This window comes from Equus przewalskii, chromosome 14 (genome assembly GCF_037783145.1).
Source record: "Equus przewalskii isolate Varuska chromosome 14, EquPr2, whole genome shotgun sequence".
NCBI lineage: Eukaryota > Metazoa > Chordata > Mammalia > Perissodactyla > Equidae > Equus > Equus przewalskii.
Window position 1 is genome coordinate 83,017,847 of NC_091844.1, and position 23,083 is coordinate 83,040,929.

General features: G+C 48.1%; 1 protein-coding gene across 5 annotated transcripts in view; it reads right to left on the bottom strand.

The window, feature by feature from the left end:
- Window positions 1-8,934: 8,934 nt before the first annotated feature.
- GRHL1 (grainyhead like transcription factor 1) overlaps window positions 8,935-23,083 on the bottom strand; it is a 50,238-nt gene continuing 36,089 nt past the window's right edge. For 3 of the 5 annotated variants that reach the window (XM_070573254.1, XM_008517568.2, XM_070573257.1), the window contains exons 10-16: window positions 21,097-21,148; window positions 19,596-19,735; window positions 18,224-18,261; window positions 15,327-15,418; window positions 14,906-14,991; window positions 11,774-11,838; window positions 8,935-10,623 (exon numbers count right to left, since the gene is read on the bottom strand). In XM_070573254.1, coding sequence (XP_070429355.1) covers window positions 10,509-10,623; window positions 11,774-11,838; window positions 14,906-14,991; window positions 15,327-15,418; window positions 18,224-18,261; window positions 19,596-19,735; window positions 21,097-21,148 — 588 coding nt within the window. In that variant the 3' untranslated portion in view covers window positions 8,935-10,508. Of the gene's footprint in view, window positions 10,624-11,773; window positions 11,839-14,905; window positions 14,992-15,326; window positions 15,419-18,223; window positions 18,262-19,595; window positions 19,736-21,060; window positions 21,149-23,083 lie in introns of all 5 variants that reach the window. The other 2 variants (XM_070573253.1, XM_070573255.1) reach the window with 1 other exon arrangement.

Sequence of the window (23,083 nt, forward strand, 5' to 3'; positions counted from 1 at the left end):
CCCACTTCTACTGATCTGGGCACACCTGCTTTGAGGACAAACTTCACGAGAATAAAAATGGAAAAAGGGAGTCAGCTCTCAGCAGGGGGGTGGAAAGTGGGAGGGACACTGCTGCCTTCAGACAGCCAACACTGTGTGGCTCTGGGGAGGGCCAAGCCATGGCTGGCTCTTGTCTGCTGCTGTGTGATGTGGGGCAGGCAGCTCAGCCTCTCTGAGCCGGTGTGCTTCCTTGCGAAGTGGAGATAATGAACCCTGCCCTCCCACCTCACAGCGTTGCCAGGCAGAACCGAGTGAGAGCAACCTAAGGGCGATTCCTCCTCTTCCTCCGTTTGTGCCCCAGGGCCCTCCTGGAGAGGGGCCCCTGTCCCTGGGGCACCTTTGCCCTCTGGAGCCACCGCCCTCCCGCCCACGTGGACTGCAGGATGTTTGCTTGCTCTTATCACACGGCGTGCACACACAGATGAAGAGTTCCTGTGGGGCCCGGTAACTGGGCCATCTGTGCTGGCTGCCAGGCTCACCTGATGCTCCATCTGCAGCCACAGCACAAGAAGTCACTGCCCCTGTCTGATCCAGTGGGACATAGACATGGGATGGTGAGGCCAGGGGAGAATTTAGCTTGCAGGGAGTTGGGGAGCTGCACAGAACTGCTGGCTGGCTGGTCCCAGGAGGTCCGGAGGGCTGTGTCCACTTGGACCACCCTTCTTGAACAGCTGAGCCCAAGATCTGGGCAAACAGCCCACCCACAGGGCTCACATTGGGAATAGGGTCACCCCTAACACTGCGCAGGGATGGGGAGCTGGGACAAGTGGCCTGGCCACCCCCCAAGGGGCACTCTTTGACCTTGGGTTTGATACTCAAGTCAGAGTGGAGGGCAGCCTGGGTTCTTGCAGGCCCTCAGCCCATCCTCAGATGCCTCAGACCTGAAAGAGAGCAAGCCTGTGCATCTGTGTGGGAACAAAATTTTTTTGTTAGGACTTTACTTTTTTAGAGCAGTTTTAGGTTCACAGCAAAATTGAGAGGAACAGGGCTAGAGAGGTACAGAGATTTCCCATATACCCCTGCCCGTACCCATGCATAGCTCCCCCTGTTATCAACATCTCTCTCCAGAGTGGGACATTCGTCACCACTGATGAACCCACGTGACACATCATTATCACCCAAAGTCCATAGTTCTCATTAGGGTTCGCTCCTGGCGTTGTGCGTTCTGTGGGTTTGGACAAATGTCTAACAACGGGTGTCCACCATCACAGTATCACACAGAGGGTTTCACTGCCTAAAGCCCCCTGTGACCACCTGTTCACCCTCCCCCGTAAACCCTGGCAACCACTGACCTTTTCACTGTCTCCATTGTTTTGCCTTTTCTAGAACGTCACACAGCTGGCATCGTACAGGATGCAGCCTTCTCAGGTTGGCTTCTTTCACTTATGAATATGCATTTAAGTTCCTCCATGCCTTTTTCCGGCTTGACAGCTCATTTCTTCTTAGTGCTAAATAATATTCCATCGTCCGGATGTACCAGTTTATTTATCCATCACCTACCGGAGGATGTCTGGGTTCTCCCAAGTTTTGGGAATTCTGAAGAAAACTGGTGTTAACATCTGTGTGCGGGTTTTGTATGGGCATGTGTTTTCAGCTCCTTTGGGTATAAACCAGGAAGCACGATTGCTGGATCTTATGGTAAGAGTGTGTTTAGTTTTGTAAGAAACCGCAAAACTGTCTTTCCGAGTGGCTGTACCATTTTGCATTCCCTCCAACAATGAATGAGATTTCTGTTGCTCCACGTCCGCGCCAGCATATGGTGTCATCAGTGTCTGGATTTTGGCCATTCTGATAGGTTTGTGGTGGAATCTCACTGAGGTTTTAATTTGCATTTCCTTGATGACATATGATGTGGAGCATCTTTTCGGATGCTTGCTTGCCATCTGTATATCTTCCTTGGTGAGGTGTCTGTTAAGGTCTTTGCCCTATTTCTTAATCAGGTAGTTTGTTCCCTATTGTTGAGTTTTAGAAGTTGCTTGTGTATTTTGGATAACAGTCCTTTATCGGATGTGCTTTTGGTAAATATTTTCTCCCAGTCTGTGACTTGTCTTCTCATTCTCTTGGCAGTGTCTTTCCCAGAGCAGAAGTTTTTAATTTTAATGAAGTCTAGCCTATCAGTACTTTCTTTCATGGATCTCGCATATGGGGTAGGACTTAAAAAGTCATCAACATTCCCAAGGTCATCTAGGATTTCTCCTATGTTATCTTCTAGGAGTTTTGTAGTTGTACATTTTACGTTTAGGCCTGTGATCCATTTTGGGTTAATTTTTGTGAAGGCTTTAAGTTCTTGTCTAGATTTGCCGTGGGGGAGAGCTCTGTGTCTGTTCCAATGGGTAAATGTGAGCTCCCCTTGGCACTCTCCGTTCCCGTCCTCCCTACGGCAGCCCAGGCAGAGCTGTGTGCCTGATAAACGCCCTGCTGAGTCTTAAGCTTTTGGGACCAGAAAGGGTCATGCCTCACCCTGCAGACAGTTGTTTACATGGGACGCCTCTCCTCCCATCCTAGGTAACAGGCCCGCTGGAACCCTTCAGCATTTTCACATCCAACAGCTTCCCTGGTCAGCGGTTAAGGTCTTGACATATGGTAATAGGAAAGAAGGAAGGAAGGAGGGAAGAAAGGGGGGAGGATGAAAAAGTCCTGAAAGGGAATAGAGGGTAAAAAACAACTATCTTGCACTATTTTAGTTTTTATCATTTAAGATTTCCCTGAAAATTAAACATTTGCTTTTTTCAGTAGGGCAAGGAAACTAGGTCATGTGACGAATCCAGAGACAATCACCATGTAACTGTGTGACTCGCTGTGTGACCTCGGAAGGTTCCTGAACACAGGGGCTGGTTGCACTCCAGCCTGAGGCAGTTTCCTGGGCTCTGGACTTCATTTTCTGTTGAGAGTGACAGGAAACCCAGACAGGAGCAGAGAGCAGAAGGAAAAACCCACTCGGAGCATCGAAATGATCTCCCTTCAAGTGTCTGAACATCCATTAAACCTGAACACGGGGCGCACTGGTCAGCAACCTCTCAGGGGAAGAAACTCAAATTTTCTTTCCTGATCATTGAAAGAACACCCACCCACCAGATTCCTTTCCCTCTCAGAAGGTGTATTCTAGCTTTCCTCAGCATGCCATAACTTGAAAGAGAGTGTGGTAGAGCTCCTCTTCAGCAGCAACATATAAGAGAATATTCAAGAAGGAACAGGCAGGATTCAGAATGTCCAATGATCTTCCAGGGGTTGCCAACGAGTCATTCATCTTACAAACAGGGGATCGGTCGATTCATTCAGTCGTTCAGTGAAAATTTATTGATCATTGTATCAACCAGGATCTCAACAGGAATCACATGGCACTCAAAACCCCAGAATTCAAAGGGGGGGTTATTTATAAAGAGACGATTTACCAGGATGGAACGTAGGGGGACCTAAAGGGACAGTGTTGTAACCTCCAGCAGGTAGCAGCTCACCCCTGAGGGGACCAGGAAGTCATTCCAGTGCCTGAGGGAGACTCGTGTGGAAGAGACCACCCTGACAGGAGCAGAGAGTGAGCTTCAGGAACAGCCTGCTCAAGTGGCTTGTAGGAGGAGCCAGGGCTTCCATCCCTGACCTCGCGCTCTCCCTCCCCTGAGCTCTCCTTCTGAGCTGTACCAGCTGAGTGGTCCACATAGGTGCACCCCCCAGGAGGAGAGAAGGGTGGAGCATGGGCCTGGAGTGGCTGATGTGAGATATCTGCACAAGTGTCTACAAGGGCCCAGCCATTGCTGTAGGCATTTGGCACTGATTAGTGAACAAGTTAGACAAAAACCCTTGTTCTGGTGGAAGGAACATTCTAGCAAGGTAGGAAAATGATAAATAAACAATAAGTGTAATAATCAAGTAAAACATATGGCAGGTTAGAAAGTGGTAAGTGTTATGGGAAAAATAGAGGTTAAGGAGGTCTGGGGGCATGGGTGGTGGGGGGCACAGTGGGAAGGAGAGGGGAGGCCTTTGCCTTGCAAGAGTATCTGGACGTGCCCCACGTCAGGGACGCCTGGAAGCCTTACTGAGGCAGGCCCCTGAGACTTTGTGGCTTTCTCCCCTCTGCTCACACGAACTCACATCGTCTAGAGAATTCGCTATTTCCTGCTCCCCTGATCCTTTCGGCACAGCATCATCAATGGGCGGACTAACTCGATGTCCCGTGGGATGGAAAGGTGACCAAGGTCCCTACAGACTAGACCCTAACTCGGGGCTGGGGAGTTGGCATGGCCCTGAGGTCGGCAGCAAAGGCGCAATGTTGGCTCTGCAGCTGAAAGCAAACTGTTTCAGATGGTCTTTCCTAATGGAGATGGAGAAAAGAGCATTTGCCAAGAAGGCAAGCCTGAGACTCAGTCTGCACTCACCTTCTTATTAATAATGTCCCACCAGGCTCAGAAAGCTCGTGTCTTCCTTCCTGGTAACGTGACCGAGATTGGGCAGACATCTCCAACATGCGCTTCAGCAATGGAAAACCAATAGTTGTGGCAGCTTTTCTTATCTGTGCGCTGTCAGCATCACGCAACCTCGGGGACATAGCCGTGCAGTATCTTCAGCGGATGGTGTAACTAAAACACGCTCTAGAAGCAAGAAGGCCAGAACGGCGGCAGAAGGAGAGAGGCGGGTAGTAGTCAGAGGCGCGGTCCGGAGGGCAAGGGGCATGGATCCCATCTACATCATAAGGACATTGGCTTTTCCTCTGAGTGAAATAGGGAGCCACTGCAAGGTTTTGAGCAGGACTAGCTTACCCTGAGTCACATTTTAGAAGGATCATTGTTTCTGCTAGATTGAGAATAAAATGAAGGGGCCCATGGATGGAAAGAGTCCAGTTAGGTGACTGGAAAAACCCAGGCGAGAGCTGAGGTGGTGAGAGACGGCTGGATTCTGGATATGTTTTGAAGGTAGGGGCAACAGGATTTTCTGAGAGACTGATACAGGCTGTGACAGAAAAGGAAGCTGACGATGACTCCAAGGGTTTTGTTCAGGGCAACTGAGAGCAGGGAACAAGCATTTGCTGGTGACCTTCTCTCTGCCAGCACCATGCTGGGTTCAGGGTCACCGAGGCGAGTAAGGGGTGTAGCGCATCCCCTCAGGGCTCCTGCTCGCTGCAGGCCGTTGGAGAGGGGGCAGTTAGGATCCACACAGGCTGTTACAACACGATGCTTTAGAGGCACAAAGGAGGGGCACAGAAAGGGGAGTGCCAGGGACAGCTCTCGAGGTGGTGAGTGAGCAGAGTCACAAAGAATAGGGGAACTTCTCCAGCCACAACAGAGGAGGTCTGGAGGAAACAGGAAAGATGAGGGCGAGAGCAAAGAGGAGTAATGACGGGCAGGACTAGTGTGCTCGGCGACTTGCAAACAGGCTTCTACAGGGGAAATGCTGTCGGGAAATGCTGGGGGGCACCGTGGACCCGTGGGCCGGCCAGTCAGGACGAGCCACTTGTGGTCTATCCTGACATGCTCTGATCCACAGTTGAGACAGCCTGTGAGTTGAAATGGCTCCGGGGTGGCGCAGCTACCGGCAGGAAGGGAAGCTACTGCAACAGTGGAGACAGACGGTGAGGGAAATGGGGGAGACACGCCAGGCCCGAAGGTCTGACTGGATGTCGGGGATGAGAGAGAGGCAGACTCAGAGGTGACCCCCTTTTCTGGCTTGGGCACCATTCACAGCAGGACCCACGGGAGGAGACGCATGATTGGGAAGGAAGAGGATCTAGTTTGGGATGTGTTAGGTCCAAGTGCTTGGTGGAGAACGCCCTGGAGCGGGTAGATCTAGCGCTTAAGGGAGAGCTCTAGATGGAGGAAGAAATGTGGGAGTTGCCAGTGTTGAAGTGATTAGAATCAGAGGACGGAGAAGAGACCACTGACTGGCCCCTGGGACCAGTAACACTTCCGGTGCAGGTGTGGGGTCAGAAGAGGGACGGCCAGACATAGGAGAATCAGAGAGGGCCGCCTGGCAAACACTTCTCTGACCCCCTTCCCCTTTCCAGTTTCCCAAGGCCCCGAGTCCTACTTGCGAAGCTGTGTGCCTGAGGGGAGGAGACTTCAGCCCCCGGGACGTGTGAAGTTAGAGGATTCAATGAGGGAAACCCGGGACTTCTGCTGGCAATCCAGCACCTGGGACTGTTTGCCCTTCTGGACTTGAACCAGGAGACTCATAGTTTTAGGAACTGTTGGCAATCATCTGGGACCACACAAGGAGAGCGAAACTAGGATGAAGCCCCCAAAGGAGGAAAGAAATTAGGTTCTTGGTGACATCAAGCTCTAGGATGAAGCTTTGCCACCGTTCGACCCCTCAGTTATCAAGGTACATTTCCTTTATTGTTTAGCTAGCTTAAAGACTTTCTGATACTTGCAACCCACACCTTCCAGCTGATACACAGCAGCCAGAAAGTAATTTAAAGCCAAAGTAATTTAAATGGTTGTCTTTAACATCAAATGCCCCAGGGAGATAAAAGATAAGCAATTAGGTCATGGGTGACCTTGGGAAGAGCGTTTTCAGTGGAAACAGCAGGTGACAGCGGGAAGAACGGAGGTTTGGAGTCAGACGTACTTCTGTCTCTTCCTAGCAGTGTGCTCTCCTGGGCCTGACTCTTGTCTGTGCAATGGGCGATATCTCCCCTTTCATTTGATCCTGGGGGGATGAAAGGAGACTGCCAAGTGTCCAGTACAGAGTTCAAGAAACGGCACGACAGGGACAGAAGTCGGATGGCACTGGACTGAAGTGCCCAAGAGGTGAGAAAGTGGGATGATGAACAGATGATTCTTTCAAGGACGTTAACACACAGTTCACAGAAAATGAAGTACAAACGGCCACTGAACATGAAGTTATGGTCAACTTCACTCGAACAGAGAAGCACAAATCAAAGCAGTAAGATGGTGGGAAACAAGCTCTCTCAGACTCAGTGGGAAGGACTGTAAATCTGTTCGCCTTGGATGGGAGTTTGGCAGTATCTACAAAATATGTACTGAACATATTCTATGACTTAGCATTCTTCTGCTGAGAACTCATCCTACAATTTGACAAGTATGTAAAGACAGACATGCTGGCACATTTTCTGCAGCAGTGTTTGTAATGGCCAAAGCTTAGCCTAAATGTCCATCAGTGGGCACTGATTAGCTGACGATGCCTCTGTAATGGAATATAATATAGTCATTAAAAAGAACATGCTTGAGTCTGCGTGAAGGATTCTTGTGTAGCCATGGAGAAATTATCAATGGTTCTCTCTTGGCAGTGGGACTGGGGAGGTAGGAAATTTATCCCTCAGAGAAATCTTCTCATGGAGCGCCAACATTCATTCTAATGGCTTATGTCTTTTTCTTGGCATTTCTTAACATTTACAATAAAATAAACAAAATTTGGCTAAAAGATCTGAAGGAGGTGATGGCTAATGGAGGTCAGGACCAAGGGTGTGTGTGTGTGTGTGTGTAAGACAGAAAGGCCTTGAACAGAGAAGAAACCACCTGTGCCCCAATGATGTTATTCCACAAACGCTGTGACCACCCTGGGGCTTGGGCACTGGGGGAGGCAGGAGGCAGGGGGCTGACGACACCACTTATGGACAGGGTGGCCTGTATTTCCTATACATTGGTGACCGCTATTTGCAGGTGAAAAGCAGATATTGCTAATAATGGATGACACTAATACACTGCTTCCTTCCCAGGGTAAATAGATGAGTGGGAATCTCGGATGTCCACGCGCGGCACGGTCCTACCCAGGAAAGGTCCGGCCTGCCTCTCTCTCACTTGCAGGCCCCACATTCACCTTCTCCCGCGACTCCCCCACGAGGCCTTGTCGGCTTCTTGAGACCACTTTTTCTTCAGCACTGTCAGGGACTTCTGCTGCCACATCACACACATGATTCCTACTCTGGGGCCTGCTGGTCCAGTTCCAGCCCAAACTAGTTTCTGAGCTTCTAAGTTCTAAACAGTCTCCCAGCTGATGTCTTGCAAGTGACTAGGCTACTCAAGGGCACCGACTGGTCACTTCATCATTTCAGCATCATTTACTGAGCATGTTCCGTAACTAGCACTGGGCTGAGCGCCAGAGGCCAAGGAGACAAGAGGTTTGATCACCATATGCAGCAGTCAGTCTAGGAGAGGGAACCTGGGGTAACCCACTGGCGAGGTCGGGGGAGCCCCTGGCCTCCAGGGGAAAGCCAAGGTTCAAGGCAGAAGTGACAAAGGGAGAAAGAAATGCAGCGGAACGTGGGGAGGCAGGGGGTGAAGGGGAAGCTGAGGAGCTCCCTGGAGCCTTGAAGGTGGAGCCCAGGAAAGGCTCCCGAGGAGTGGACGTGTGGGCCCCACCCCACAGGCTCCCCGTGCTGAGCTGGGCTCCAGAACCGCCGAGTGACGAGGAGCCGAGTGTGCCCCTAAGGATTCCTGACTTGTGGCCCACGGATTAGAGTGACAAACGCACAGGTGTCACGGGAAATCTATCAGGGAGTTCACTTCATTGACTGGATCATGTACTCACTAGAAGTATATTTCAGTGTCTATCACAGTTAGGCGTGGACTACCTGAATATGCTCATGACAACCGTTTGACTTAGAAATTCTGATGAACTGAAAGATTATTATTGGTAGATTTTCTGTTAAGCTTCTAAAAACTAAGAACACTAAGATTTTAGGTCTGAAAGCATTTACTTTCAGCTTTAGTGGTTAAATTTTGGTCACAGTTGAAAAATTATTCAGGGCTCCCTTACTGAACAATTACTTAGATCACTGGACACCTGTAAGGAAAAAGGATGCTACAGGCACCTGAGTACCCATGCTGGGAAATAAGGAGAAAACACTAAGGAAATTCTTTTCAGCTCCACTATTCTAAGATCTCACATTGTGCTTTACTGACTAACGAAAGGACAAAGTCAAACTGAATAACAAGAAATGACATGTTACGAAATAGACATATAAAATTTAATCCCTTTGGTTTAAAATACATCTTCAATGATACAATTAAAAACAAGACAAAATCAATTTCATAAAACAAAATACAAAATATTGTTATTATGCCCCGTTCCCATGATATCTTATCTTAGAAAACCAGCAATTTAGTTCACATACTTCATTCGAGTACTTTAACGTAAGAATGTAGCTATAAACCCGACTTACACAAACGACCCACTCTAGCTCCCTGAACCTAAAGATACCCGTGATTTTATGTTATGAAATTACGCTTTTCAGTATTTTTATGTATTTAAACATGTATACAAATTATTCCCTGCCACAGTAATATAGTCTCATCAATTCATGAACGCTTTCTAGAACTGTTAGCTTACGAGATAACCGAAGTGTGAAGGCTCTGAAACATGGTAAAATACAAAACGTTTCTTGTAAGAGAAGACTAGGAAGGGCCCCATCTTGAACCCTGTCACCTGACCGATACATGACAGTCAGGGTGTGCTGCAATTACCGTTTGTTCTCTCCGCTGGGCACATCTGCCTGACAGTAGCACACACAACAGACATGAGCTGCAGCAGTGTTTTCCTTTACTTCATTTGTTAAACAGTGCAGAAAACCACTAACGACACTCTCAGGAGCAAACAGAGCTGTCCGTCGGGAGGTGTGGACGATGGCTGTGTCTGGGAGGACACCGAGCGCACGTCTCAGGGCTCCACTGAGCAGCCCTCTGTCTGCCTGGGAGACGTCTCAAAAACAGCTGCACAGCTTGTCAAGGGAAAGTCTTTACAGCAGACTTCACTGCATCTCTTTACTGTATGTACACAGACACCATATTTATATATTATCTATTTATATAAGACATGTATGTACACATTTACAGACACAGGCCTTCAGAATGTATTGCACTTATATACAAGGCAGCTTTAGCTTAACTGATCCATACTGTAACCCATGTGAGTTCTTCATAAGAAAGGCAGTTGATATGTTCAAGGAAGTCGCAAAGGAAGATTTCAGTAACATGCCCTATTTGAGTAAACATTCATGAGGGACGTGAGGCTGAGGGAGAACGGCTCACCCTTCCCTCTCGGGACGCCACTCCCGCTCACCTGCGGCAGCCAGAGTCACACTGGGTTCAGACACGGGCACCAGATCCTGCAAGCCAAGCCCACTGCTTCCTCTGACTTGCACTAGTGAGCAGGCCCACTAACAGTGAAGAGACAAGGAAGATCCCCCCATATTTTTATAAATAATGTAGCAGATATCCTAAAGGTTCCCAGAGAGTCTATTCAATCTTGGAACAAAGTTTTCACTTTTAATCCTAAGTATTTATATCAGAAATTTCAAACATAACGGTATATGGATTTCTCTGTCATCTGAAAAACGCCAATGTGATATATTCAATGCTATCTCCTTGCCAAACGCAAGGCCATCTCCAACTCGAAACGAATCCCGTCCACCGACGTCCCTGCGTTTGAAGGTGGCTGACCAGTGCATGCGCAGCTTGCCGAACACGAAGACCCACGTCACAGCTTCGTGCGGCTCGTCGGGAGTGGCGGGCCAGCGCGCCCTAGATCTCGGTGAGGGTGAGCTTGTAGGACGGCCCCGCCTCCTCGATCTGCAGCTGGAAGGTGTCCTCGTTGGAGTAGTGCTTCACGATGTTGTCGTCCATGTTCACCAGGATCCTGGGCGAGGGGAGCAAGACAGACCCGCTCATTCCCGCGGTCTGGAGGCAGACCCAGACTCCACAGGCAGTGCTGCCACTTAGCAGCTAGGACACGTGAGGCAAAGTATCTAAACCTCCTTAAGCCTCAACTTCCTCACCCAGGAAATGAAGGTAAGAATAGTGCTCGTCTTCTAAGATTGTTGTGGGCTTAAATGAGGGACTCAAGTAAAGCCCTTACAGCAGTGCAGGGCAGGTGACACCAAAACACACCAGCTTATTTATTATCGCTATGTCAGTGCTCACTCGATAAACGAGTAAACCCACAAAAGGCGCACGTCCTTGGTCCAGCTTTAGAAAGCGTATCAATAAAACACTCCACATGATCTGAAACCACGGCTCCCTGACGAATTCTCTTCCCCGGCAAGTTCCCTTCAAAGTTTAGCTGAACAACTACTGAGTCCAACCCTTCCCACAAGCCCCATCTAGAAAATTCCAATTAGGATTTGCTTTAGAATTAAGCCAAAAAATTCTTATGTTGTACCCTGTTTACTCGTGCCAAATAGCATAGACACTTAAGTAAAACAGAACTAAAAATATTGATTTCTGGACAAAGAAGCAATTGTCCTATGATTGAAAACGAGCCAGGCAGGAAGGCGCAGTGGAAGGAGAAAGGCTTTGCAGCCATCAGACTGTGCTTGAATCTTGGCCTCGGCACTAACCTGCTGCCTGGTCTTGGACAAGACTCTCAGGCTCTCTGTGCCTCAGTTACCTCGTTGACAAAGCATGAACAGTGACACCCGTCTCAGGGGCTGGGTGAGCATGATGTAACAGGGGAGGCGCCCGACCCGGTGCCTGACCCACGCTGGGAGCTCAATACCAGGCAGTGACGGTGTCAACCTCAGTAAACTGCGTAATGTACTCTGGAATTTGGAGCCACTTCACTGCCGCCAAGAATGCGAAGAGCAAATAAAAATTTTACTTGAAAAAAACTCCCACAAGATGTTTTTAAAAAGTAGATCAATTTTACGTGGAAAATTTAAGAAAAAATATATTCTCACATTAGTGTTTCTGCAACTGTTTCTAGACTGGCACAAATGCATGTGAATAACATTAATGTTATATAATGTTAATGCTATTTAGAGGCAATAAGAATGTCAGTCAATGCTCACCCTTTTTTACATTTCTTGAATATTTTCCCAATCTTGTCATGGGGAACATCGTATTTATCTGAGATCTAAAAGAACAAAGAAAAATAATTACAAAATGGTATTTTTGTGGCTTTCACAAACAATCAACATATATTAACACAGTGGTATAGTCATTCAACTTTCTGTTTTTCAAAAATATATACATGAGGGGCCAGCCCTATGGCTGAGTGGTTAGGTTTGCACGCTCTGCTTCGGCGGCCAGGGTTTCACTGGTTCAGATCCTGAGCACGCACACGACACCACTCATCAAGCCATGCTGAGGCGGCATCCCACATGCCACACTGGAAGGACCCACAACTAAAAATATACAACTATGTACCTGGGGGGCTTTGGGGAGAAAAAAGAAAATTAAAAATATCTTAAAAAAAAAAGTACACATGAGACCCAGTGCACATCCTGGGGAGGGGCTGTCACCTACCTTTGGAAGGAGCTGGAATCAGGAGCTTGTTACTTCCCCCTAGGTTATAGATGTCCATAAGTGTATTAGATGGTCATAGACGTTTTTTAAAAACTGTAACTGTGTAAGAGCAGTTGTAAGTTTTAGAAAAATGGAGGAGAAAGCACAGCTGCTCCCCCGTCACCCCCACAGTGCCCCTGCAGCTAACGTCTCGCGTTAGTGTGGCGCGTCTCTGTGATGAGCCACCACTCCTGCAACACGATGACGCGAAGTCCACAGCTGCCGTCAGGGCTCACTCTGTGGGCTGTCCATTCCATGGGTCCTGACAAAGGCGCAGCGACATGAATCCACACAGTCACTGGTGTCTGATCAAGCGTGTGACGGCTCTGCTTCAGAGTCAGACACACCTACCCTGCAGGGCTTCTGACTCGCCCTCCACTAGTGGGCACCTCTCTGACCCTCAGCCTCCCCTCATCAGTCGGGTGAGACTCTCACCTCACAGACCACAGGACTGCTGTGAGGATTAAAGCGCGTCCCACATAAAGCAGGAGTCAATTTCAGATACAGAATTATGGGAAGGAAAGAAACATTTAAATATCCCCAAGTCCAGGAGAAACATCCAAGTCTCTGATCACCAACCGAGAGCCGGGCTCAGCTGGTCTACCCATAGCTCCAGAGAGCACAAAGGCTCCAGTTAAGGTGGCTGCAGCCACGGGGTGTGGCCCTGAGCTCAGCCCCCTGCCCCTCTGTATGATCAATGAGAGGCCCACACAGGCAGTGAAACCAGTACAGTGTCAACTTTGGATGTTTTCCCTTCAGGGCACGGAGCCCATCTGAGAGGCAGAGTGACTCTGAGGACAAGCAGCCGATTCAGGCTACACTGCATCTGTACTGGGAACCGTGGTCCAGACGACCCCACACCAGGGCCACCGCCTGCCCTCTATCTGAGCAAAGCTCGAGGCAGCACTGCGAATGGGGCCTCAGAAGACCAACCTTCAGATCACTCTCAATTTGACAAAAATATAGATTTTAAGCCAAATCCAAGCTTCCACTGTACAAACAAGTCCATCTCTTTTCTGTATCACTGGATAAAATACTTCGTCTATTCCGAAGTCCCAGCCCCAAGGGGTCTGAGACACGTGACGAATTCCCTATGAGCTGTGAACAAGTTAGATTTGGCACAGAAAGCCTCAATCTTTTTCACACTCTCTTCTCTCTCCATAATCAAGAGTTTGCATGATTCTTAAATGAGGAAGGGTTGTCAGAAGTCAAGGTAAGAAAGAGGAAGCCAGGAGAAGTCTCAGGAAGCAGAAAAATGACAGGAAGAGGTGCTAATGCTGGTGCTGGCTGTGCTGCAGGGGAGGGAATGTGTAAGAGAGGCCCGTGGACTTGGAGCTGCCTGGACAGTCTCAGCAAGGGCCCCCAGACCCCCGTCCCCTCCCCTGCGTTACTGTTCTTCACTGCATTTACCAGCTCCTGGCAAATTACGTATTAGTTTCTCTGCTTATTTTATTGTCTCTGTCTTCCCATCAGGAACCTGAACTCCACTGGGCACTGTGTCACTTACTCTTGTAACTCTAGTGCCCAGCTCCTGGCACAAAGCAGGCCCTTAACAAATAATTTGTTAAATGAATTCAACACATGCAGCTGTCGGGGGAGCCAGAAGAAACGTGTTTCTAGCCCAGCTATGCACATGCTTGGAGCTCAAAGATTCCTCTGACTTACAGGGGCCCAGGTTGATCAATATCAAGGTACAGCGCTGATTCCTTGAATTTTCCCCTGGGGCAAAGCCAAAAGGGGAACCAGTGCAGCACTCTCACGCCATCTCCCACTGATGCCCTTTCTGCTGCTTCGCCCTTGGCTGAGATCCTGCAGGAAAGATTTATGGTCATCACTGGTCACACCTCTAAATTTCCTGAAATATGCTTTCCGTAAGGTCTTGACACAAGTTCAGCCATTCCTCAGGATCAGGAGTTTCAAAGGCAGACTGAGGAGCCACTGCTTTCATGCATGAAGTTTTTAAGATTTTATTCGATTAAAAATAAGACTTTTTTTTTATAGATTGACACCTGAGCTAACATCTGTTGCCAATCTTCCTTTTTTTTTTTCTTCTCTCCAAACTCCCCCAGTACATAGTTGTATATTTTAGTTGTGGGTCCTTCTGGTTGTGCTGTGTGGGACGCCACATCAGCATGGCTTGATGAGTGGTGCCATGTCCGCGCCCAGGATCCAAACCTGCAAAACCCTGGGCCGCTGAAGCGGAGCGTGCAAACTGAACCACTTGGCCACAGAGCTGGCCCCCCTAAAAAGAATTTTTGTTAGCTTCTAAATGGCTTGTTAAATGGCAACCTCCCTTTAACCAAGCATATAAAAGTTAAACCATTTCATAGGTCAGCAAAAATTCACTCAATTCAGTGGACTAGGCATGCCTGAGTGACCACTACCTGCCAACCAGTGTGCCGGGTGGAGACAACCGGCTTGGAGACAGTGTACTTGGTTGCAAACAACCGAGGGCCACGCGAGGCAGGACCAACGCAGGCCGTGCCACAGGCACACATGGCGCTGGGACTTGGGAAAGGCCTCAGAGATTTTAGCACAAAGGCATCCGGATGGTCTGGTCAAGTTTGTTTCAACGGAATTCGATCTAAGTTTCTTCTCATTTTTTCAAAGAAGATCACAAAGCTCATGCTACTTACAGCTTCCATCAAGCCTTTCAGAGATGGAGTCCTGAGCATCAGGGCATCAAAGACTTCTTCCGACTCCTTCCGCACGTAGAGCAGCACTAATCCCCAACCAGCAATAAGGAGGAAAAGAGAAGCAAAGGGGCTAATTCATTCACATGAGCAAAGTGAGAACACAGATCCAGGGTACTGGGTGAAATAGAGAGAGACATCCACACCAAGAACAGCAAACGTGAACCAGCATAAAGTCCACGCTGAAGAACACAGCTTCGGCTTCTTTCAACTCTGCTCAGCCCAAGCTCGACCAGGAGCTGGTCTGACGGCAGAACACTCGAGCAGGTCAAACCAGACAAGTGTGTTTGAGCAATTTATGCTTTTGACAGATTCAGAACTCACTTCTAATTTAAACCTCCACCAGGAAATGCAACCAACGCACCTCGCTTGGGTTCTTCTATCCGGGCCAGCTTAGCAGGCGGTGGAATCGCAAAATCGTCTTCTGCCCCGTATGGCCCCCTCTTCAGGTTAGATCTGCAGGCGATTGAAAGCACAGTGTCTTCAACTCCAATCACTTGCAGAAACGGTTTTAGGGTACATCACGGAGTTTTAGTTTTAAAATGATCTTCACTGTTTATCTGGTCCAGCTTCCCTACTTTGTGGATGAAAATATGAAGCCCGAGCAAAGATACTGACTGAACCAGGACTCCTGTAATGTGACGCAAAGCTGGGACCACTCAGCTCACCTGCCAGACACCCTCCACTGCTCTTACACTACACCAAGCTGCCTGTAGGAAAAACTTGATGGAGGAGATAGGATTCGAGACATCTATGAAGGTGTAACAAAGGAGAGGGCGTGTCAAAAAGGGGGGTGGTCTGCGCAGGAAAATGCAAAGCCAGGATGCAGCAGGATCTTCCTTCCACAGGAAGACAAATCAAGAAGCGCAGGCTGGGCTTTACTGTGGAAGATCTTGATCATTTGGCTCCAAGGAATTTTAGGGGTTTTGTTTTTTTTGGTAAGGAAGATTGGCCCTGAGCTAACATCTGTTGCCAATCTTCTTCTTTTTGCTTAAGGAAGACTGCTGTTGAGCTAACTTCTGTGCCCATCTTCCTCTATTTTGTATGTGGGATGCTGCCACAGCACAGCTTGATGAGTGGTGCGAAGGTCCATGCCCGAGATCCAAACCTGTGAATCCAGGCCACCGAAGTGGAGCGTGTGAACTTAACCACTACACCACCAGGCTGGCTCCGCGTTTTAGGTTTTATGTTGCAGGTATTAGGAAACCTTTGAAAGCTTTTTGAGATGAGAATGCTGTAATCCTAGTGTGTGGTAGAGAGTGGAGGGGACTCCAGGACCACAAGCAGAAGAACCAGTCGCAGGACTCTGGGGACAATCATAGCATATGATTCTAAAGGGTTAACATGTATTTAAAATGTGCAATAGTGTCAGTGGAAATAAAAAGGAGGAAATGGACACAGGTGTGTGTGAAGAAAGACATGAAAAGATCAGAGTGACCAGCTGTCAAAGGCATAAGCTGTGGGGTGCTCCACGTTCAGTGCAGGTGAGCAAGAAGACAGTAAGGGAACTGAAAATGAACAGGGGGTGCTTGGTTTTGAGCAGAAAGAGCACTTCAAGAAGAGGGCGTGGCCTGAAAATGCTCAGTTGGCCTCAGCGTCTGGCACAGAGCAGCCTCGGAGGAAAGCACCTGCAGGACACGTCTGAGCACGAAGGGTCAGCAGCAGCTGAGGACCAGCCTTCAGGGAGAAGGCCCCACAGTCAGCATGGGAGGGAACAGGGAGCTACGATGGCCCAGAGTGTGCCCGACCCCTCACAGTGGTAGCGCCCTGAACAGGAGGGCTGCCAGTGTGGGCAGTCAGGGCCCACGTGAGGGAGCAGCAACACCTCAATGAGCACATGAGCACCCAGGGGCCTCATCCAGATTCCAAAACCCATTCTCCACCACAAGGAACCAGGGTTTCCTGGAGAAGAGGCTGATTCTAGAGCTGGAGAAGGGAAAACACAGTGCCTGGAACACACTGTACCTGAAGGCAAGGAAGTACTCAAGGAATTGGGAGGTGGGGGGGGGGGCACGTCAAAGGGATCCAGGAGCAAGCTTGAAGGACTCCACCGACCCCTCTGGGACAATGTGAACAAAGTAAATGATAGTAATCGATGACAACTTCTTGAACAAAATTGGGAACTATTAATAGAGTCCATAGCAACATAAATAAATAAATGAATAAGTTGAAAGTTTGATGAGGAATGAGATATTTATAAAGCTACAAAACACCTACTGCCAGCCCTGGTGGTCTAACAGTTAAGACTCAGCACTCTCATTGGGGCTGTTTCTCAGTTAGGGAAGCACACCACCAGTCTGTGGGTTGTCGTACTGGGGCGGCTGCACGTTGATGTGATGCTGAAAATTATGCCACGAGTATTTTAAATATGAGCAGGGTCCCCCATGGTGGACAGGTTTCAGCAGAACTTCCAGACTAAGACAGACTAGAAGGACCTGGCCACCCAATTCTGAAAAACTGGCCAGGAAAACCCTATGAATAGCAGCAGAGCATCGTCTGATACAGCATCAGAAGGGGAGAGGAGGGCGCAGAAAGAGCGGGCAGGGTTCTGCGCTGCTGTCCACAGGGGCGCTGGGAGGCAGAAGGAATCCACTCGACAGTACTAGCAACAACAAAGCACCTCCCCACGAAGCACGTGGCACAAAAGGAGAAAGAGTAACTGCGCAGTGGAGAGGCCTGGCAGACAGCAGCTGAACCAAGCGATCAGAGCGAACATCATTAGCAACGGGGTAAACTGACAGTGTGCCTGACAGGTTCCGTCTGTGACACTCCGCCAGGATGCACAACCTGAATCTGATCACAAGGAAACAGTGGACAGACCCAACTGAGAGGCCTTCAACAAAACAACTGGTTCACAATCTCCAAGAGCGTCAGGTCAGAAAAGTCAGGGAGAGAGAGACTGTTCCAGACTGAAGGGATTAGACATGACAGCTAAACACACTTTGAGTCTGAACTGGATCCTTTTTTGCTACAAAGGACGTTATCGGAGCAACTGGCAAAACTTGAATGGGGTGTGAGGACCAGCTGGTACTAAGGTCTCAGCGTGAACACCCTGACTTTGTGACGCAGGAGGACGTCCTCGTTTGCAGGAAATACACACTAAAGTATTTAGGAAGGATGGGTCATTTGGGTCGGCAACCTACTCTCAAATGGCTCAGGAAAAAACGAGTTCTTTGTATCATGCTTGCAATTTTTCTGTAAGTTTGAGATTGTTTCAAAATAAAATGAATTTATTAAAACAAAACAAAAGAGAAATCTTACCCCTCACCCTCCAGTTCTTCTGAGGCAATGGGAAGGACCTAAGACCAAAAAAATAGATTGGTTTCCAACTATACGCTCAAAATATTTCAGACCATAACTGTTGTATTCCTAAAACAAAAATAATTTTGAATTTGACCAATCTAATACAAAATCCTCTACTCTTATTTTTCAATAACTAGATTCTTAGAACTATCTTGAACTCCTCTAATTCAGGGATTGGCAAAATACGGCTGGCGGGTCAAGCCTGGCCAGATGCCCGTTTATGCAGATGGAGTGTCTACTGGCACACAGCCACACTCATTCCCTGGTGTATTGTTTATGGCTGTTCGTCCCCACAGTGGCATAGCTGAGCAGTCACAACAGAGACCATACCACCCAGAAAGCCTAAATGTTTACTATTTTACCCTGGACAAAAAAGGTTTGCCGACTCCTGCTCACGCCAAAGCTGCTCGTTAGAACCTGAACGCACTGCAGTGGCTCCCTCCAAGAACTCTGAAAATCACTAGTCCGTAACTAACAAATCTGTCTACAAAGTGCGTGGCGGACCGCCTTTTTGATACTTATTTGAGCTCGGCATGGAAAGCACGCTCCACTCTATTCACGTTCCCACCTCTACTGAGCTTTTGCTCAAAGCAGGGCACGACTGTGTTAAATTTTGCATCAACTGTCAAGACATGGCTGCACATGTGCCAATGATGATTCAGTGACTGAAACCATGAAAACAGCCTGCAAATGTTCGTTATGCCATTAAGGCTACCTATCCTAGGTATTCCTCTGGCGATCCCCCCCAGCCAGACCCATAGAAGTTAAATTCACATAATCATGGTCTCAAACTCCAAATTATGTTATTATTCTAGCTTCTTTTTTTTCTGGTGAGGAGGTTTTGCTCTGAGCTAACTTCTGTTGCCAATCTTCCTCTTTTTTTTTCCCCTTGAGGAAGAATAGCCCTGAGTTAACACTTGTGTTAGTCTTCCTCTATTTTGCATGTGGGTCAGCGCCACACCGTGGCTTGACAAGTGGTCTGCGCCCGGGACCCAAACCCACAAACCCAGGCCATGGAAGTGGAGAGCACGGGACTTAACCACCACGGCAGGGGGCCAGCCCTCCAGCATCTTTAAATGAGCTAAGATATAAATAAATAAATACAAACAGAACTCGGCAGACAGGTTGGTTACTGCATTCCCAAATCAACAATGCTTAAACACTTTACCACAAGGACATCATATCACAGCGGCACGTGCCATGGAGCTGACCCTTAACACTGGTCAAAGCTCCCTAAATTTTAGCTTCTGTCTACCAAGAACAATGCCGAAGACTTCCTTAGCGTCGAGCCTCACTGCCCTGCAGCCACCTTGGGGCCCTGGTTACCTACGTGAGCGCCCCGCTGAAGGCTGGCGAAGTGCACGTCGGGGATGAAGAGGACAGGCTGCGTGTCAAGATCAACAAAGGGCTTGAAAACCGTGATGTCCATCCGCTTGTGAGAGGGAAGCAGTGGCACTTTAACATCAGAAACTGAGAAAGAAAAAGGACACCACAGTCAACAACTTGGAGACACAGACTGGACACAGGCCACAGAGCGTTCTCCTCAAGTCTGAGAAGCTCACACTGCAGCACTCTGTCAGGTACCGGGCGCAGCACTGGACTAAGAGAAAATCAGCGCATGTTTGTGTTTACACTAAAATCAACCAAACACCTTCTCAAAATCAGAGGAGAAGGTATCTTTACACACACGCAGACACGCACACAGACGGAAGACTTGGAACAGAGGCAAAGCACGTTTAGTTTTTGTCTGAAAGGCTAAAACTTATAACTCTATCAACATAATTTACAAGTAATTTCACCTTAGGAATCCTCATTAAGCAATTTACGTGCTAACCACAACATACTCTTCAACTTCAGAACATACACCTTTACGTTATACTTTCAACTCCAGAACTTAACCAGAGAGGATAAGAGTAAGTAGGACTAATTTCTTTCTTATTTTTGGAGGAAGATTAGCCCTGAGCTAACATCCTCTGCCAATCCTCCTCTTTTTGTGGAGGAAGACTGGCCCTGAGCTAACATCCATGCTCATCTTCCTCTACTTTATATGTGGGATGCCTCCACAGTGTGGCTTGATAAGTAGTGCCATGTCCACACCTGGGATCTGAACCAGTGAACCCCGGGCCACTGAAGCAGAGTACGTGAACTTAACTGCTACATGACCGGGTGGGCCCGTGACTGTCTACTTTTTAGTTTCTTGAATCACTATTCCATCTTCACCCATCACCTGGCCCTGCAGTACTTGGTGAGAGCTTTCCTGGTTAGTCAGCTGTTCCCTGAAGTGACACTGGAGTTGGCGCTCTGACGCCAGCAGGAGAACCCTGATGAATGTGCTGCGGGCAAACGTCTCTGAGCCAGACAAATGTTCAGAGAGCAGACGCGCGCAGCCACGGACTGCGGATGACACTGTGACACAGAGCAGCACTTCTTTTCCTTCTAACTCAGAGATACAGGATTTTGTGAATATGAATACTGGTCACATTAAAAAAAAGAAAAAGAAAAAAGCTTTGCCAGTGAAATGTCCAACTGGCCATGGAACTGGACTGGAACCAGCATCCTGAACTAGAACTAACAGCCAAAAGAGCCTGAACTCTGGAACAGCTCAAGAATGCTTCCTGCAGCTCCCCAAGAAAAGTACTCAGTTTAGCTGCTCATCTGTTTCTGCGCCTGGGAAGGGAGGCAAAGCTCCCGGCTCACAATAGGGAAAGATAGCCACTGCTCTATCCTCTGCCTGGACATCAGGCCAGCACCCTGAAAGGGAAGATCAAGACGCTCGGGGAGACACTTCTACTTACAGGCGGTCAGCTGGGAGCTGGGGTCAGTGCACTTGCCTTTTCTTTTGCTTTGTTTTCGTTCTTCATCTCTGATTTTCCGCTCGGCTCCCTATAGGTCAAGAGAAGACAAGACAGGATTCTGTTTATCTGATCCTCTTTAAAACATTTAACTCTCATCCTGAATAGTGGGGGGGAAAAGCTCTCTGGAGAAGAACTCCATCACTTACTGTATTCACGGAGCTTGTTTATCATAGTAGTTTCCTTTAAAAAGTCTATTTTTGTAACTATTTTTAACCATATAAAATCACAGGAAAACTGTACTTATTAAAAAAACAAACAAACAGAGCAAAATTTCCCTCAGTAATGGATGTGGCCAGGTTAAATGAAAAGCTAGGAAAATCCACGAATGTACCCCACTGCCTTCAAAGACACGAGCGACTTTTCCTGTTGTCTAGTAATAAACTAATGAAGGAAAAACAGAGGATGGCCCTGCTTTGAGCGTACTTTCCTACACAGGCACTGCCGTCACCGGAGCCGTGACTCTGCCTGAGGACCGGGCACCAACTAAGTGACAGACACGACCGACTAGAACGCACAAAAGCAAACATTTAACAAGAAGTGTGCACAATCACTTAAAGGAGAGAGTGTTCGCAGTCCTATACAGAGGACACATACGCACAATGAATACCAACGCACACAGACTGGCGGAGCCTCGCAACTGAACCCACAAAAATACAGAATCATATGAGGAATAAACACAATCTGAAATTAAGAAATAAGTGTAAAAAAAACTAACAGTTAATCATCTTGGCATCTACTGGCATTTATTTCCGGATAGCACAGATTTCTTTACCAAGTTATCCAGTTAAGTATGAACTGGTAGCTTATTTTTCTGAGAATAAATTCCCTGATAGCAAAGAGGCAATAAAAATCATCCCACTGATCTTGGCACCATTATACAATAAAACCACCTTTAAAAAAACAAAATACAAAACCACCTTCTGCCTCTTGCAGAAGATGTCAATATACTAACGTATCGGTAAACATATAACCTGCTTACAAAAACTGCTATGTAATATTGACACAAACATCACCTTCCTGACATAGAAAAAGAGGTCAACATCCCCAATCTCCCACCCATTACTGTATGGTGTTGGTCTGTCTCTCTCTCAGTCCCTTCTAACAGTCTAACAATAACTTCATTTTAATGATAAACTATACACCCCAATAGGTAGTTTTACAAAATAGGACATTTCCCTCCTTATTTATCAGTTACATCCACAAAGAATAAGGGACTTCTGCTTCCATCAAGAGGGATTAACACAGACCAGATTTACCCTCCACCCTGAAACTAAAAAAAAAAACAACAAAGCATGAAACGAGGATTTTTAAGGCCCTGGCTATCCAGGCAACAAGGAGTGGCGACCCCTGAGAGGTAGGAACCCAGCGAGGTGAGCCCCTTGGCACTGCCTGGTTCACGGGGCCTCCAGACTGCGTGTGGCACAGGAAGGGACGTCTAGGGGTTCCTCAAGCCAGGCTCCTGGGTTGAGAAGGCAGAGCTCAAAGTCCAGAGACTCCACGGCAGCAAAGGGGGAAGAGGTACAGGAGAAAGCCCCAGAGACCTTCAGAGCGTCCTTGCATGTTCAGAGTGCCGAGAGGTACGTGGTGTAAGGAAGTAACCCAACGTTGGGGCAAACCCTCAGAAAAGACGAGCGAACAGTGCCTGAAACCCACACAGGGAAAACAGTGCTGTTCCCACCAATCAGACCGGAAAAACTTAACTCACAGGGCAGTGGGCAGGACAGTGGGACAGCTTCGCCTCAGTGGAGAATAACCACCCTGGCACTGAGCACCACTCCAGACCCACCCATCAAATCGTCACCGTCAGACCCGAAGGGTCAACCTGTTCCTGAGTAACTTCACGAGATGGCAGGACAAAGCTTGAGAAGATGCACAGGATGGAAATATACCCAGCACCCAACAAGGTGCTCGCCACGTCTGGTATCCAATAAGATCGCCAGGCACGTAGAGAAGCAGAACAACA